The 18317-nt window shown below is 50.8% G+C and overlaps 2 protein-coding genes across 2 annotated transcripts; both read left to right on the top strand.

Moving 5' to 3' along the window:
• The first annotated feature begins 8193 nt into the window (after positions 1 to 8193).
• On the top strand, positions 8194 to 10826 carry LOC124646789 (jasmonate-induced oxygenase 1-like). The gene is made up of 3 exons (XM_047186848.1): positions 8194 to 8687; positions 8771 to 9107; positions 10803 to 10826. The coding sequence occupies exons 1-3, from the start codon at positions 8194 to 8196 to the stop codon at positions 10824 to 10826; spliced, it is 855 nt and encodes a 284-aa protein (XP_047042804.1).
• An 86-nt stretch (positions 10827 to 10912) lies between these two features.
• LOC124650205 (jasmonate-induced oxygenase 1-like) lies at positions 10913 to 17415 on the top strand. The gene is made up of 3 exons (XM_047189761.1): positions 10913 to 11468; positions 11548 to 11884; positions 17052 to 17415. The coding sequence occupies exons 1-3, from the start codon at positions 10975 to 10977 to the stop codon at positions 17304 to 17306; spliced, it is 1086 nt and encodes a 361-aa protein (XP_047045717.1). The 5' UTR covers positions 10913 to 10974; the 3' UTR covers positions 17307 to 17415.
• Positions 17416 to 18317: the final 902 nt, after the last annotated feature.

The following is an 18317-nucleotide window of genomic DNA, read 5'->3' as shown; positions in this document are numbered from 1 at the left end:
TCCGACGCGGGGACCGCACCACTTGCTTCGAAGCCGCCGTAAAATGCGACACCGGACCTGCGGAAGGGCCTCCGAAGGAGGTTGAAGTGGCGCCGAACTCCCGGCATTGATTACGGCCGGCAAAGACGCCGCCGATGTGCTGCTCAAAGAAGATGCTTCGAGATGAACTCCTTCGCCTCCTCCGCGCATCACCCACTCCGCCATCTCCTCCGCTTGTCACCGCCTCGGCGCCCATAGCGAGAGAGAAGACCGAGAGAAAGCCAATTTGAAGAGGAGGCGAGGCTCCCGCCCGCACCGCGTCGGAGAAGATGACCCGCCATTAGACCCGAAGAACCCGCCACGGACTCGGGGAGGCGACGCGAAGAAGATGGCGATGTCGGCCGAGCCAATGGAGCAACTTATTGAAGAAGCCATCCTTGGATCTTCCCCTTCCTTCGACCGTCCGCCATGGACGAGCATCCAGAGGCGTGAATCTCCACGATCCGGTTGCTGCTCCGACGCAACCACACCAGATGACAAGGGGGAAACAAGAGGGCCTTATTTGGTGAGATGCCCCGCCTCCTCATCGCCGCTAGCCACCACTCCTGCCACCAGAGAAGGGCTGCCACGAGGAATAAGAAGAGGATGGGCTGGATCTGGCCGAGGAGATCCAGCCGCCTACCCACAAGCTCCACAAGGGTAAAGCACAGGAAGACACCTAGACTACTATATACATGATGCCCGGCACCTCTCCATCCTCCACTCCGGCCGGCGTCGCCGACGGAGAGGATTCCGGATCGGCCCGGCGAAGAAAACGACGAGCGGTGGACTCTCAAAATAGAAAGGTTACTGTAGCAGCTTGAGAGGGGGAGAGGGCTTTCGTCCGCCCGTTAGCTGCACTAGCTACTTCTACTTTACTTGCACATGGATAGTACGGAGAAAAGATGCATAGCTACATTTTTTTTCTCAAAAAAATGCATGAGCACGGTTATGATTATTTGTCTTAAGTATTTTACAGGCAAAGTTCTTGATTTGCACGTGGAAGGACACACGTGCTTGCTTGCTAACGTAGATAGCAAACTATAGTTAGCTAGGCTCATCTTAATAGATTTTTTTACGTATCTTAACAGAATAACAGGATGAAAATGCATAGTACAAAAAGAGAGGGACCAACATAAAATAATAAAGCTAGAAGTCCCGATATACAGTGCAAAACAACATGCTAGGAAGAGGGGAACAAGAGCCTAAACAGTACAGAACAACATCCTAGACAGAGGGGACCAAGAGCTTAGACGAGAGGAACAATAACCCCGATGAAGCGGAACAACAACCTCGACGAAGGGGAACACCAGTCTAGACGGTAGGGAACAACACCCTAGACGGAGAGGAACAACATCTAGACAGTAGGGAACAATAACCTCAACGAAGCGGAACAACAACTAGATAGTAAGGAACAACAGCCTAGACGGAGAGGAACAACGACCTACACGGAGGGGAACAACGACATAGATGGCGGGGAACAACGACCTACACGGAGGGGAACAACGACATAGATGGCGGGGAACAACGACCTACACGGAGGGGAACAACGACCTAGAATGGCGGGGAACAACGACTTACATGAAGGGGAACAACGACATAGACCGAGAGGAACAACGACCTACACGGAGGGGAACAATAGCCTAGACAGCGGGGAACAATGACCTACACGGAGGGGAACAACGGCATAGACGGCGGGGAACAACGACCAACACGGAGGGGAACAACGACCTACACGGAGGGGAACAACAGCCTACACGGAGGGGAACAACAACCTAGATAGCGGGGAACAACGACCAACAAGGAGGGGAACAATGGCATAGACGGCGGGGAACAACGACCAACACGGAGGGGAACAACGTCCTAGAATGGCGGGGAACAACGACTTACACGAAGGGAAACAACGATATAGACCGAGAGGAACAACAACCTACACGGAGGGGAACAACAGCCTAAACAGCGGGGAACTACAACCTATATGAAGAGGAACAATAGCCTAGGTGAAGTGGAACAACAAATTAAATGGAGGAAAACCATAAAAAAAAAGTGAAAGAAACATATAAAATGAAAAATGAAAAAAAAAACTAACTAAAACTGAAGGCAGGAAATACCTATAAACATGAATAGAATGCTCGGGTTAAAAAGAAAACGTAAGGCTTAGTGAAAGAATATGAAAACCAGATCTCACGTTTGAATAAATAAATAAAGTCGGTTTGCAGAATGAACTAATGTCCGCTCAGGTTGCAGCGGCAAGGGACAACCTTTCTTTTGAGAGAAGCATGGTCAACACCCAGGTTCGAATCCCCAGTCCGTTCGTTTTTTCGGTAATGCGCTCCGCAAATGGGCCGGGCCCGGAAACGTGCAGCTTTCAGCGAACCGGTGTTCCGTAGCGCACGCGCGCCACCGAGCAATTTCCCAGATAGCACACTACACAAGTTTGACATCTAATACCAGCAAAAACATGTGCAAATTCTAAAAGGTTATTCAGAACATCCTCTTTGCACGCACAAAAGAGAGAGGAAATGTAACCCAACACCCAGCACACAAATGTAGATGAGGAATCTGAATTTTATTTACCTATTTGTTGCCTTGTTGAATTTAGAACATATACATGATAGTGCACATTGCTTTCATTACGTGGTCTCCGGGGAAAACGGGGTACCCACATAGACGCCCGGACGGAATCCCAGCCGAGCCGGCCCCGTGGAGTTCTACTCAACAGCTGGTGACAAAAAAGTGGAGGAACTCCAACCGGGAACACTCGGCCGGAACATCCACGGAAACAGCCACCCGGCTGATCAACCCCCCTTTGCCAAGACAAGAACAAACTGGCAGGACCTGACATGCGCCTCTAGCACCACCGCTCCAGTCGCCTAACGACGACAGGTAAGCTAATGCACGTTGAACCCATACATGCGACACCTCACCCATACATGCGACACCTCACCACGTGCTTCGAGGCAACACCCTATGGAGACCCCTTGCTCATATAAAAGGAGGCCCAAGGATGCGTGGAGGAGGAGAGGAAAATTGTAAGGAAGAAAGCACCACCATACCGAGGATAGTTTAAGACGTAGGGCTTAGCACATCGCAACATGAACCTCGGTAAAACACGGGTGTCTTTATGTGTTCGTGATCTCCGATCGGATCATCGCTAGGAATCGTTGTGCTTTTCGCCCCCACCAAACCTAGAAGGGGAGCCTCATCCGCGGTCTCAGAATCCTCGACACGACATCTAGCACGCCAGGTAGGGGAGCGCAAGTGCAGCGGGAGAGAACGTTTTTCTCCTACTAGTCGATAAACCTTGGTTTCTTACTGAGGGAAACTTCCTGCGGTGCTCATCATACCTTCCTCTTGGGGTTCCACTCAACGTTGCGCATAAATTCTCCTTCATCAACTCCGCGCTCAGCAGTGGGTTGCGGTGATGCTGAGCGGTTTTTAGATCTTTAAGCAAAAAAAAAACAATTCACCCATAAAAAAAGACATGTCGGACATGGACCTCACTGGAGACCTCGTAGCAAAAAAGTTGTGCAATTGTAAAAAAACCAACCTCATAATAGACATCAGTAGAGACCCCATGGAAAAAAATCTATTGCAACAAAAATGCAAATCAGTTGCAACAATTGTTGTATGATGCAAATCCACAGAACATGTGGTGCAAAATAGCGAACAATTGTAACAAAAATTGTTTTCTATAAGGCAAAAATAAAGAATCCCTTTGTCATCGCAGTGCCTCCTCCCGTGATGGGCACCATGGCTTCCTGCCGCTCGATTTCGGAGCGCAGTGGAGGACAAGGAGACGGTGCCCTACTCAAGCTTGCGGGCATGGTCAAGTCAGTGCCCTCGCCGAGCTTGCTTCGTACTAAGTGGCATGATTCTTTTTCGAAACCCTAGTGAATCCAATATGAATCTTAATCAAACATGAGTGAAAGTGTGAAACAAGTTATAGTTCTTTGAAACCTGAATGGATCTTTAGGGAAACATAATCCTTCGAAAAACTAGATGAAACTTTGATTTTGAGAGTGCAATTTATTCGTTAATTTTCTGGGGGTGGGGGAGGGGGGAATAGTGCTATGTTTTCCGAAGATATCACGTTAGGAAAGTTAAGCCCATATCGGGTGAACCGACTTGTAATATAACTCAACCTCGAGGTGGACTCTGAGAACTAGCCCGTTATATAAGGGCTGGGAGGACCCACCGAGAGGAGATAGATTCAATCAGACGAGACACCTTGTAACCCTAGTTCTACATAATACAATCTCGGTGATTTACCCTTGATCATAATATTCGTCGGCTGTCTTGTTTGGCTGACCGGTTTGTTGATTCGTCAGTGTCCTGCTTCCTAGAAACCCAAGTCCATCATCATGAGCATTGACAAAGGTTAACCCTTTGTCAGAAACCGGAACTAATGTTCACATTAGTCTCGGGTTCAAACACGACCGGGACTAAAGCTCCGGACAGAAACCCATTTTTTACTAGTGAAGTAATAATCTATCGGTAGTTTGTGTCTATTTTGGCACGTCTCTCGTATTTTTAGAAATTTGCTCGGCAAATTTAAGAAATTAGAAATTTGTGACGAGTGCATTTTCAGAATAGAACTGAAGCAAACTAATCGCTGCTAGTGTTCGAGATTTGGAAGAAGAAAATAACCCCAGTAAAACACCCTACAACATTTTTCCCAATGATTTTTCAAAATGAAAATTTTAATGGACAATCAAATTTAACATACTTACACGATACTGATGCAAAAAAAAAGTGATTACTTGACGGAACTCATTGATGGACAGGCGCCAACATTTCCACCCACTGGCCACCGCCGCGCTATCGGAAGAACGGGACGAGCACTGACACAGCCACAGCACAAGTTGTTCCACACAAAAACGGCTAGGACAAGACGGCGGCCCGGCAGCAGTCATTCAGCCAAAGGCAAATGGAATTCCATCTTCGGAACGACGACAAGTTTGAGCGACATTCATGAATGTCAGCATATGCTTCGTGAAGAAATCTAATGTAGAGTGGTCACAAGGAAGGTCAGATTAAGCTAAAAGTATGCAGAAGAAACAAGCAAAATACCAACCACTGTAGGAATATGACGTTTTGCTGGATAGAGATGAATCGTAGTTTTCCACCGTCCATGTGATACAGACCGATCAGGGTTTTATATGGCGCAACTGGGTTAACCTGTTACTTTGATATTTCCTGGGACAGGAACAGACAAGCTGTCCCTGAAAATTAGATTGCAACTGGACTGCCGGAGCTGGACAAGGCAGCAGTTAGGTTACCTGAACTTGCCTTCAAAAACAAAAAAAAACTTTCAATCACATGAGCATAGTACATCATAGTTATTTACTGATATTTTGAGCTCCCTCGAGCCGTAAATACTTGTCCTATATTTAGGCAAAATTTAGGTAAAAAATAGGATAAATTCTAGGTAGAGAGGAACGGAAGATTAGGCGACAAAAAGAAAGATATAAAAGATACCATGAACAAACAGTGGAAGTATGCGTAAGAGGATGTGGGATGGGCTTGAAAAGTCTGATGTGGGCCGGCCAACTCCGCAAAGGTAGCAGCCTCGCGAGGCCTTATTTTTGGCAAGGCCAAGGCTAGCAATCAGCCGGCTGTACAAACACCTTTCATCAGCCGACCTTCTAAACCGTTCGATCTAGTTAAGTAAGTAAATTCCGCGCGTCCGATCGTGATATAAAAACGGTTGGTATGTAAAAAAAAATTATAGTATGTAACATCGGTCTCCAATATTTTCATTTAGTCGCCAAATAATGGTACATTTTGTTTCACCAATGGTACAAAAAAAAAATTGAAAGTAACAATTTTTTCTTCTACGCATGTAACATTTCCAAAAATACGACATTTATCTGCAATACATCTAACACTTTGGTTTAGTGTATCTAACATTACATGGTAACGTATGTTACATTGGTGCAAATATTTGTACCAAAAATTCAGGAGACACAAGCATGACCGATTTGAGGTCGTCGGCAACGAAATCCGCCGGCGGTGGAGAAGTGTCCGGTGAGGACGCCGATGCTATGTCCCATGGTGTGCGGTGGCGGCCAGTCGCGACAATCTTCTCAGCCCCCAGTTTGAGGTCGCGGACAACGAATCAGCCGTCGTATGCGGAGGTTCGTCCATGGTTTCCATGGCGGAGCATGCCGATATCCTCTTCTCCGGCCCCGACAACACGTAGGGAGGATTCCCTTCAGGAGGCGGGCGCTCGACCCCTCCAGGTGGAGGCGCGGGGGCTCTCGGCATCGGCGCAGGGGACTCTAGGCAGTGGCTGTGCAAAATGTATCCAGGCGTGGCGCGGGAGCTAGGGAAGGGGCGGCCAAATGGCCACTTTGTCAAATTATTTGGAGGATACCAAACACCGCTCGAAATCTTTCCTTGTTCAGAGTGCCTGATGATAACCCAACGAGCTTGGAGGATACCAAACGCCCGCTCGATATCTTTCTATGCCGATTCTTGCTCTTTAGCAAACCTTGCCTCCTTCCATCCGTTCGGATGCTGGATTGTCTTCACGAACGTAGCCCAAGGTGGATAGATGCCATCAGCTAGGTAGTACCGCTTGTTGTATTGATGGCCATTGATCTCAAACTTCATATCAGGGGACTGACCATGGCAAGCCTATCAAACACGGGAGAGCGCTGCACCACAATGATATCATTATGTGACCCAACCATTCCGAAGAATGAGTGCTAAATCCATGTGTCATATGAAGCAACGGCTTCAAGTATGACTGTGCAACCCTCAGAATGACCCTTGTATGGCCCTTGTGAGCCAAATGACAATTTCCCAGTGCATGCAGTCTATGTTGTCAAGCATACCAGGAAACTCCTAGCAACATTGATTGACAACAGATGGGTTGTGTCTTCTGCATTTTGTTGTCTCGAATATTTTCTCCGGACACAACAACCACGGCTTTGCGGAACATGTACATTGAATCCAGGCAGCAGGACTCACTCATCCGCACATACACATCTATGTAATCATCGGCAACACCATATGCAAGCATCCTAAGCATTTCTGGTAAGAAGATAGGCCCACCTTACCTAGTGCATCCTCTTTGCAAAATGAAATAGTTGTCGTAAACCATGACTTCATCCATGATCCGGTTGAACAATGGTCTCGACATTCGAACCCGGCGGCGTAATATTTGCGGTGTGAATAAAGCCTTGCTGTGGTGGAAGTATAGTCAGTGAAGAGCATCTCGTGACCAAGTTCTCTTTTGCGTCCCTTCATCGAGCCACGGTGCACGGAATCTGCGCGACATTGTGCTCGTGAATGACCAGCGCGGCCACTGTCAGCAAGTCGTCGTCTGACTCCTCATCGGAGGATGTGTCGATGACATTCTTGTAGAAGAACTCGTCGCCGTTGTCCACCATGATCTACATGAAAATAGGGAACAAATTGGTTGACAAGAACCGGGCAATCCAAGGCCGCCGCCGCGGCCGGGTTGCAGGGGCTGGGATCTCACCTCTACCGGCGGCGGTGAAGGAGGCGGCGACGACGGCGTCTATTGCTGCTGCTACGACGATGTTGGCAGCCGGTGGCGACTACGGTCTCAAATCGGCGATAGAGGGTTGGCGGCGGGGCATGAGAGGGAATTGCTTGGGGAGGGGTAGCGAAACAGGAGACCGACATGCAGGCCAGGGGAGGACGCGAGACGCCTCCACTCACCGTCCTCGACCACAGAATCGCTGTGTTGCCATGTTGATCAAAATTATGTATTTTCTTCAGCAATTATGCTCCACCCTGTTAGCATTTGTACTGGGTCAAGGGCTCAGGGGTCAATGCAGTGGTTGCCTCAACGGCTCACCCCACGTTTGTGCATGTGTACCCTACGCTACGCCTGTATAAGTATCATGGCTAGATGAATAAAACAAGTGTGGTGTTGTATCTGAATCTTTTTTCAACCTTGTACATAAACAGTGCTGAGCGTATTAAGGAACTAAGCAGTAATTGATCGCAGCTGCAGCCTAAAGATGAGCTCTAGCTGGAATATAAATGCACACCGGCCGCAGCCGCTGAGGGAGAAGCAGCCAAACCGCTAGCCGGAGCAGAGGCCGATCGATCTACCTATATAAATCAACAGTAGAAGAGCGCCAAGCGGCATTGCGGCACCAATCGATCTTCTGGCCGGAGCCAGCCAGACCAGCCATGGAGGATTCCGCAGCGTGGCCGGAGCCGGTGGTGCGGGTGCAGTCTCTTTCGGAGAGCGGCGTGGCCACCATCCCGGACCGCTACGTCAAGCCGGAGCACGACCGGCCTTCGCCGTCCGACTGCTCCTCGTCCGCAGCCTCGGCGTCGTCCATCAACGGCGTGATACCGGTGGTGGACCTGTCGTCGCCCGACGCGCGGCGTGCGGTGTCGGAGGCGTGCCGCGCGTGGGGCTTCTTCCAGGCGGTGAACCACGGCGTGCCGCTCGACCTCCTCCGGCGCGCGCGCGCCGCGTGGCGCGGGTTCTTCGGGCTCCCGCTGGAGCTGAAGCAGCGGCACGCGAACTCGCCGGCGACGTACGAGGGGTACGGCAGCCGGCTGGGCGTGGAGCGCGGCGCCGTGCTGGACTGGGGCGACTACTACTTCCTCCACCTCCGCCCGCCCAGCGTGCTCTCCGCCGCCGACAAGTGGCCCGTCCTCCCTCCCGACCTCCGGTAACAGTTACACACGAAGCAGAGAGAGCCATGCCATTCGGTGCAAGTAAGTGTAACAAAAACCTCCGTTGTGTTTTGGCCAGGGATGCGACGGAGGAGTACGGGAGGGAGGTGGCGTTGCTGTGCGGGCGGCTGCTGGCGGCGATGTCGTCCGGGCTGGGCGTCGGTGAAGGACGTCTGCAGGAGGAGTTCGGCGGCGAGGAAGGCGCCGGGGTGTGCGTGCGGGTGAACTACTACCCGCGTTGCCCGCAGCCGGAGCTGACGCTGGGTCTGTCGTCGCACTCGGACCCCGGCGGCATGACGGTGCTCCTCGCCGACGAGCGCGTGCGGGGCCTCCAGGTGCGCGGGCACGGCGGCGAGTGGGTGACCGTCGACCCCGTCGCCGACGCGTTCATCGTCAACGTCGGGGATCAGATCCAGGTAACAAAACCAAACCAGCACACATGCGCATCAGTTATCAGTTCAGCACCAGCATGTTGCACACTTGCATGCCCTTTTCATTTGTACTTTTCTTATTTTCCCAACGGAAAATATTTTGTTTGTTTGCGATTTACCGGTCTAGTTTCGTGTGGTTGCCACGAGCCCTTGCTTCCGACGTCGCCATTAGAGCATACGTGGTAGCTATGCACTGCACGATATTTGCCCCGATCGATCAATCGATATATACGAGAGATATACGTTAGAGGCCGCTTTTGTGTTGTTGTTGAGTCGGCGAAAAGAAATATGGCGTCCACGTCTGGTACATGGCTACTGTGCACAAGTCTAGCTAGGTCACGAAAACCGCACTAGTAGGTTCAGTACAATGTGTCCATTTCAGCACGTGCTTTTTGTTCCCATCTTCATACGTACTCCGTATATATCTTGTACGTCGTGCCGAAACGGAATATATCCTGCCGTTCGTGCTGAAACGGAAATATGGACACACCTACTCCTCCCTTCTAAATTAATTTATTTCCTCTAATTTAACTGGTGGTTGGTCATAAGAAAGATGGCATCATCTACAATACTTCGCAGTTAGTTATACAAAAATACTAGTACTATATTTTTTCATGCCCTACTTTTCACTCGTAAAATGTGCATACGTGCAAGTGCTAGAGCTGAATCTTGCATTCTCTCTCTTTCCACCAACTAAGCACTAAAATACTTAATACGAGCAAGTGCCGACTAAGTCTAACTGAAATTGCTCTCAGTAAATCATGCATAACATTTCACGTTGATGTAGTAGCTAGTACTCCCTCTATTTCAAATTAATTGACTCAAACTTAGCTAGGTATAATGTTGAATTTCAGTCAATTGAATTGGAAATAATTAAATCATCTCCATGATCAGCTAGGGGGTACGTTTCCGGGGCCAACTTGTTGCGTACGTACGTTGCGTTGCAAAGCTATGAAGCTGCACGTGCTTTTCGTGCACAAACACATGTAGCTAGAGAGAGATGTATGTAGATGTAGAAAGGACACACGCGACGTACGTATGTAGGAGATAGCCGTTCCGATCGATAACAACGTCAGCTAGGTGTAGATAAACTTGACGCGTCGATCGTCATCTACGTCGCGTCACCCGCCGCGCTAGAATCGTAACGTACGCTCAATAAAATTTTCGGTTACTACTCAAAAAGGGATCGAAAAAGCAGACGCGACAACGTATACGTTCTGTGATCGGGCCGATTGAATGGGTTGATCGTTGCCTATATAGGATGAAAATGGGCAATTGACATGTTGTTTTTTGCAATAACTTACTTGCACGAATCTCCAACACGACTCGATGGCCGGGATAAGACCGGAACGCCCACAACTACACATAATCGCTGTGTTGTCAGGTTGATCAAAATTATGCTTTTTTCAGCAATTATGCTCCACCCTGTTAGCATTTGTACTCGGTCAATGGCTCAGGGGTCAATGCAGTGGTTGCCTCACCCCACGTTTGTGCATGTGTACCCTACGCTTGTATAAGTGTCATGGCTAGATGAATAAAACAAGTGTGTGGTGTTGCATCTGGATCTTCTTTCAACCTTGTACATAAACAGTGCTGAGCGGATTAAGCACTAGTTGATCGCAGGTGCAGCCCAAAGATGAGTTGTACTAAATGATCGGATTAAGCACTAAATGATCGCAGGTGCAGCCCAAAGATGAGCTCTAGCTGTAATATAAATGCTCACCGCAACCGCTGAGGGACAAGCAGCCAAACCGGTGGCCGATCGATCTTCCTATATAAATCAACAGTAGAAGAGCGCCAAGCGGCATTGCGGCACCAATCGATCTTGTGGCCGGAGCCAGCCAGACCAGCCATGGAGGATTCCGCAGCGTGGCCGGAGCCGGTGGTGCGGGTGCAGTCTCTGTCCGAGAGCGGCGTGGCCACCATCCCGGACCGGTACGTCAAGCCGGAGCACGACCGGCCTTCGCCGTCCGACTGCTCCTCGTCCGCAGCCTCGGCGTCGTCCATCAACGGCGTGATACCGGTGGTGGACCTGTCGTCGCCCGACGCGCGGCGGGCGGTGTCGGAGGCGTGCCGCGAGTGGGGCTTCTTCCAGGCGGTGAACCACGGCGTGCCGCACGACCTCATCCGGCGCGCGCGCGCCGCGTGGCGCGGCTTCTTCGGCCTCCCGCTGGAGCTGAAGCAGCGGCACGCGAACTCGCCGGCGACGTACGAGGGGTACGGCAGCCGGCTGGGCGTGGAGCGCGGCGCCGTGCTGGACTGGGGCGACTACTACTTCCTCCACCTCCGCCCGCCCAGCGTGCTCTCCGCCGCCGACAAGTGGCCCGTCCTCCCTCCCGATCTCCGGTAACATTTACACACGAAGCAGAGAGAGCCATGCCATTCAGTGCAAGTGTAACTAAAACCTCCGGTGTGTTTTGGCCAGGGATGCGACGGAGGAGTACGGGAGGGAGGTGGCGGCGCTGTGCGGGCGGCTGCTGGCGGCGATGTCGTCCGGGCTGGGCGTCGGTGAAGGACGTCTGCAGGAGGAGTTCGGCGGCGAGGAAGGCGCCGGGGTGTGCGTGCGGGTGAACTACTACCCGCGTTGCCCGCAGCCGGAGCTGACGCTGGGTCTGTCGTCGCACTCGGACCCCGGCGGCATGACGGTGCTCCTCGCCGACGAGCGCGTGCGGGGCCTCCAGGTGCGCGGGCACGGCGGCGAGTGGGTGACCGTCGACCCCGTCGCCGACGCGTTCATCGTCAACGTCGGGGATCAGATCCAGGTAACAAAACCAAACCAGCACACATGCGTATCAGTTATCAGTTCAGCACCAGCATGTTGCACACTTGCATGCCCTTTTCATTTGTACTTTTCTTACTTTCCCAACGGAAAATATTTTGTTTGTCAGCGATTTACCGGTCTAGTTTCGTGTGGTTGCCACGAGCCCTGCTTGCTTGCGGACGTCGTCATTAGAGCATACGTGGTAGCTATGCACTGCACGATATTTGCCCCGATCGATCAATCGATATATACGAGAGATATACGTTAGAGGCCGCTTTTGTGTTGTTGTTGAGTCGGCGAAAAGAAATATGGCGTCCACGTCTGGTACATGGCTACTGTGCACAAGTCTAGCTAGGTCACGAAAACCGCACTAGTAGGTTGAGTACAATGTGTCCATTTCAGCACGTGCTTTTTGTTCCCATCATCATACGTACTCCATATATATCCTGTACGTCGTGCCGAAACGGAATATATCCTGCCGTTCGTGCTGAAACGGAAATATCGACACACCTACTCCTCCCTTCTAAATTAATTTATTACCTCTATTTTAACTGGTGGTTGGTCATAAGAAAGATGGCATGTTATCTATAGCTATTTTATACTGTAGCCATCATCTACAATACTTCACAGTTAGTTATAAAAAAAATACTATACTATATTTTTCCATGCCCCACTTTTCATAGAGCTGAATCTTGCATTCTCTCCTTTCCACCAACTAAGCACTAAAATACTTAATACGAGCAAGTGCCGACTAACTCTAACTGAAATTGCTCTCAGTAAATCAAGCATAACATCTGATGTTGACCTAGTAGGCTAGTACTCCCTCTATTTCAATTTAATTGATTCAAATTTAGCTAGGTATAAGTTGAATTTCAGCCAATTGAATTGGAAATAATTAAATCATCTCCATGATCAGCTAGGGGTACGTTTCGGGGGCCAACTTGTTGCGTACGTACGTTGCGTTGCAAAGCTATGAAGCTGCACGTGTTTTTCGTGCACAAACACATGTAGCTAGAGATGTATGTAGATGTAGAAAGGACACACGCGACGTACGTAGGAGATGGCCGTTCTTCCGATGGCAACGTCAGCTAGGTGTAGATAAACAGGACGCGTCGGATCGTCATCGTCTACGTCGCGTCACCCGCCGCGCTAGAATCGTAACGTACGCGCGCTCAATAAAATTTTCGGTTACTAATGAAAAAGGGAAAAAAGCAGACGCGACAACGTATACGTTCTGTGATCGGGCCGATTGAATGGGTTGGTTGCTCCGAGAGGGAAAAGAGTACACGCAGCCACGAGGCGGAGTCAGCATGGCATGCATGCGACGAACGGTACCCGGATGACATGACATGCCTGATTAAGCATACAACAACGTGCAGTCATGTGATGTGAGCAGCGTTACGTACGTACGTACGTACGTACTGCACCGATCCCTGCAGTTTTTCCTGCTTATTATTAGTGTGTGTTGTTTCCGTCTTCATTCATTTCATTGAGCAAACTATACACTGTTTTGATTTCCTGTTTTCTGAGAAACGGGAACAGCCGGATCGACCGACCGACCGACCGGGGGTGGACCATGTTTTCTAGGCTGGTCCATGTACGTACGTCTCGCATTGATCTGTTCCAGCATGCAACGGAATCGCGTGCTTCTGCGACCTGCCTCGTGCTTCCGCGGTGGTACAGCGGTCGTGGTCGGTCGGTCTAATTGCGCACGTGCTACATAGCGTGGTCACACCACACCTCGCGCATGATCAAATCAGCGACACTTCGTACAACCATTCTGGTTACCCATCTGAGCCCTACGATTCTAGCTATAGCTACCTAGGCTATGTTGGATTTAACTCATGATTAGGGCATCTCCAGCAGCGCGACACATTTTAGCGTCCGCGCGCGTCCGTTTGCGTCGACCCTTTTGGTCGAAATCGACCGCGCGTCCGTTTGCGTCGGGGGTGGCTCCAGCGGCACGACGCATTTTTTAGGACGAATCCTTTTTTTTTTAAACATGAAACATAGTTTACATACTTAAAAATAAACCTAAAACGCCCTATCGCTCCTCGCCGTGTCTGCTCGCTCGTCAGCCGTCGAGCACGATGAAGTCCGGTACGACCCAAGGCCGATTGGCATCCGGGGAGCGTACGCCGGGCGCGCTGCCGGTGCTCGAGGTTGAGGAAGCTGCGGGCGTGGCGGCGGTGGAGGGGCCGATCTGCGCGGCGTGGCGGCGGTGGAGGCGCCCGATGCTCGCGGCCGTGGCGGTGTGGCGGCGGTGGCGGAGGCGCCCGAGCCTGCGGCCGTGGCGGCGGTTCGAGCGCCCGAGCTCGCGGCTGTGGCGGCGGTGGCGGAGGCGCCGCCGACTCCAGGAGCGCCTGTCGAAGTGCTTCATCCGCCGACAGGCCCGGCGGCATGACGGCGGTGGCGTAGCGGGGGAGCGCCTGTCGAAGTGCTTCGTGCTCGGAGACGAGGACGGCGACCTTCGCCATCTCGTCGTTCGTCATGTTGTACGGGAAGTCGAAGTTCCGGCCCTCCGCCAAGGCCTGCTGCCATTCGTGGAAGACGACAGCGACGTAGTCGTCGCTGTCGTCCTTCACCTCCTCGCTATGGTACGCGAGCGCCTCGACGTAGTCGTCGTCGTCGTCGTACACGGCGTAGGCTTCGTCGTCGTCGGCGGCGTCGTTGTGCTGCGTCTGCTGTCGTCGCGTCGGCGCCTGCTGACGACGAGCCGGCGGTGCAGGGCCGAAGGGGTAATCCATGTCGCCCATGAAGCCTGCCCTTCGTCTCCTGTCCGTCTCCGTGGATAGGTACGTACGCCAAACCTCCGAGTCGATGGCGTACACCGGATCGTCGCGGAGGTCCGCCGGCGGATACCGCCTCTGCGGCTCGGATCTCCGCGGTCCGATCGGGCTCGCGCGCAGTGCTGGAGGGATAGGCACCGGCGGCAGCTGAGCCGCCGGCCACCGAGCGGCCGCACGTCGGACCAGGGCGTCGTCGCACGGCATCCATTTGCCGTGCATGAGCCTCCCCACCGAGACGGGGAGCGGGATCTTCTTGCTGCCGCTGCCGGGAGGCCTCGAAGTCATTCTTCTTCCCCGTGGCGTGCGCGGCGGTGGTGGTGGTTGTGGAGGTGTGGGCGAAGGAGCGACGCGGCCGGTGGACTTTTATGGGCGGGCGCGCGCGGGATACGATACCATTGAAGGCGCCGCAGAAGCCCAGCCGCCGCCCGCCAGTACGTGCGCAGAACAGGCAGCCGCGCCATTAATGGCGAAGGCTGCGGTGCAGACGCGGAAGCGCTGACCGCCTGAATCGATGCCCTCGATGCAGACTCGCTGCCAGGCGGGCCCGGTGGGGAAGCGAGCGGACACTTTGCGCGTCCCCCGAGACGCAAACCTGGCGCATATTTGGGCCAGGTTTGCGTCTCCGCGGACGGCCCGATCACTTTGCGTCGCCCCGCTGGAACAGGCCCCAGACGCATTTCCGGTCACGGCGGACACAAACGGTCGCTCAACGTCCATTTGCGTCGCGCCGCTGGAGATGCCCTTAGGGAAACAACAACAGTAGGACCTAATCTCATGGTTTTTTTTTAAAAGGAGAACCTAATCTAATGGTTAGAAGTACAGTAAGAACACTGGCTTGAATTAGTAGATCCATTAGGGGATAGCCATTGGCCCATGGTGATAACTGTGAGCAATCTGATAGTCATGGGACGCACTCGCTGCCTAGTGTAGCTAGTGTAGTGTACCTTTGCTCTCATTTTTCTCTGTTGCTTCCTTCCTGCTATGTAAGTTGGTATCTCTAGCCGTTTGTTGTGTTTTTATTTATTTCTTTTCGTGCTATCGTTGTACTCATGATTGGTTAATGACTTTATTAATTTAAAATCGGGCTTTCAAGCCTTATGTTTTTTTTTTAATAACTGTGAGCTATCTAATGGCATGGCAATGGTCGGACAAGACAAGTTGTAGGTTGGAGCCCATGACCGCCGGCACAACCCTCCTGGTGGCCGGCGGTAGAGATGGTCTTCGTCTCCCTTTAGCACCATTTTTCTAGGATCGGCGGTGGAGGGTTGTCTGTTCGCTCTAGTCGTCATCCTGGAAAAATGTTCTGGTATTTCTTATATACGTGGTGCGAGGGTAAAGGGACCAAAACCAAATCATGTTTTGCGCTTCCGATCATTGTGCGTACCTGAGATAGATGTGGTGGGCCACACACTGTTTTCTCTCGGTTTGTTATAACCGGAAATCAATTCCAACAGGACCATCTTACATGGTTTCTCGTAACTCTCGAGTAACTGGAATAATGGGGGTTTGGTAACTCATTCCGAAAGTTTCAGAATTTTCAAATCTTCCAATTTTTTAGTTTTAGAATAGCTGGCGAGAATCACCACCCTTCGTCCTGCCAACTGGTGCGGTAAAATCGTAAAAAGAAATGCACGTGTCATTTTGTCTCTACAGATCTGACCATTGATCACTGGGCACTAGCTAGCTTATGGTCCAGGCAGCCTCGCTGTCCGATCCTGCGCTACTCTGCTATGCTGCTGCAATGCCACCGCCCATGTACTGCCCCCTGTACATTTTCGTTACCACACGAGGAAGCTGCACGTTTGTCGCGTGCCCGCTGGTTCGTCGAAAAATCAGCTAGCTCAAACAAGGACGCAGTTTCCTGTTCCTTTGTACGCTCGCACGGAGATCTGAACGATCCTCTCGCGGCACAGTCATCACTTGTCACGGGACCACCTGTTGACAGAGGTGATCGTCAAAACTCATCTCGGTCCCGTTCTCTCACCGGTTATGTTTTGTTGACATGTTTCAGGCGAGTCTCTTCTAACCAACGGTTGTCATCATTAGTGATTGTTGTTACTTTCGTATAAATTCTTTGAGATCTTGACATGACAACTTTTCGCTTAAATATTACAATAAGATTTACTGCTACAAGATTCCTCTGACTTTGCTGATGGAGGTGTAAATACAGCGCCGCGCCTTCGGCTCGCACTAATTTCTGTTGTAGTCATCCGTAGGTAGTTAAAGTACCTATATATGATTTATTACTTTCTACACTATTTATACTATTGTTGATAATTATTTATAGAATGGTGTAATTTTAGGGAAGAAAATCATGAGACCACGTGTCCACTGCTTTCGGGAGCTCACAAAGCTAATATGATGAATACATATATACAGGTGCTGACGAACGCGACGTACCGGAGCGTGGAGCATCGCGTGATGGCCAACGCCAGCGCCGAGCGGCTGTCGATCGCGACGTTCTACAACCCCAGGAGCGACCTGCCGCTGGCGCCCATGGCGGAGCTCGTCTCCCCGCCGGAGAGGCCGCCGTTGTACAAGCCCATGACCTTCGACGAGTACAGGCTCTACATCCGAAGGAAGGGGCCCCAAGGGAAGAGCCAGGTCGAGTCGCTCAAGGCGGACCGACACTGATGATGATCCTCAATGAAATGATTAAGGATCATCTCAAGTTCTCTTGGTCTACCTAGTAGAAATAAAAATGAATAATCGAGGAGATGAGAATGAGATGTTGTAACTGGTTCAAGAAGACGCATGGTGTCTTCATGGAAATGTGTCACATGATCATCAGCGCCATGTATAGTTGACTAGTTATCTCGTATTCATCGCAGAAAAAAGCATAACAATCTGGTGATTTTGCTGCATGAGAAAAAAAAACCGGGTGAGTGATTTTCAGTCTACTAAGAACTAACTTAGTTCTCAATAAAATGACGTCATCCAATGTCCGTTACAATCTATGTTCCAATTCACTATTATCACGGATCACAAAGTAAATTTAACGGTTAGGAGGCATTTTTTGTAGTTGAAACCTCACTTGCAACTCAAGAGCACGAATCACAATGTAAATCTAAGGTTGTAGAAGTGTACTGAGCACTAGCTTAATTCTCACTCTAGAATGCAAATAGCAAAGGATGGGTTCTAAAAAAAGTTGTTTTCTTAAATTCACGGTCTTTTCGCTTATATATATAGTGTAATGCAGAGCTCGACGACTCTCCAAGAAAAGCCTCACAACACAACATTAAATATGGCGAGGGGAAAAATATCATCTTTCTTTTTGAAGAGCGTCAAAAACCTTTGCCCCCATCTATTAATTAAGAGAGGATTTCGACAAGAAAGTTGAAGCGCATTTTACAAAAATATACTCTCTCAGCATCATTTCGTCCAAACTCCGCAATATCTCACAAGCAGGATTCTTTCTTAATCTTATTTAGCAGCACAAACGATGGTGTGTGTGCTTATTATGAAAAAACCATTTGTTGAGCTTATACCAAATCTCCCGCAAAGTGAGCGAGACGAGGGAGGCCAACACCTTGCAGTTTGGGATAGCGCTCGCCGCAATCATCCTCTATCGATCGAGCGGCCAGACTCGTGCCATTGTTGGGATGAATGAAGGGGATCCCCAACCATTCCTTGATGCAGTTCCAA

Source organism: Lolium rigidum, chromosome 4 (assembly GCF_022539505.1).
Source record: "Lolium rigidum isolate FL_2022 chromosome 4, APGP_CSIRO_Lrig_0.1, whole genome shotgun sequence".
Classification (NCBI taxonomy): domain Eukaryota; kingdom Viridiplantae; phylum Streptophyta; class Magnoliopsida; order Poales; family Poaceae; genus Lolium; species Lolium rigidum.
This window is presented reverse-complemented; position numbering and strand designations above follow the sequence as displayed.

Excerpts from the sequence above, each read along its gene's own strand:
- LOC124646789 (XM_047186848.1), top strand. The coding sequence starts at position 8,194 with ATGGAGGATTCCGCAGCGTGGCCGGAGCCGGTGGTGCGGGTGCAGTCT. Across the intron at positions 8,688-8,770 it reads GTCCTCCCTCCCGACCTCCG|GGATGCGACGGAGGAGTACG; the intron begins GTAACAGTTACA and ends TGTTTTGGCCAG. Across the intron at positions 9,108-10,802 it reads ACGTCGGGGATCAGATCCAG|GTGCAGCCCAAAGATGAGCT; the intron begins GTAACAAAACCA and ends AAATGATCGCAG.
- LOC124650205 (XM_047189761.1), top strand. The coding sequence starts at position 10,975 with ATGGAGGATTCCGCAGCGTGGCCGGAGCCGGTGGTGCGGGTGCAGTCT. Across the intron at positions 11,469-11,547 it reads GTCCTCCCTCCCGATCTCCG|GGATGCGACGGAGGAGTACG; the intron begins GTAACATTTACA and ends TGTTTTGGCCAG. Across the intron at positions 11,885-17,051 it reads ACGTCGGGGATCAGATCCAG|GTGCTGACGAACGCGACGTA; the intron begins GTAACAAAACCA and ends ACATATATACAG.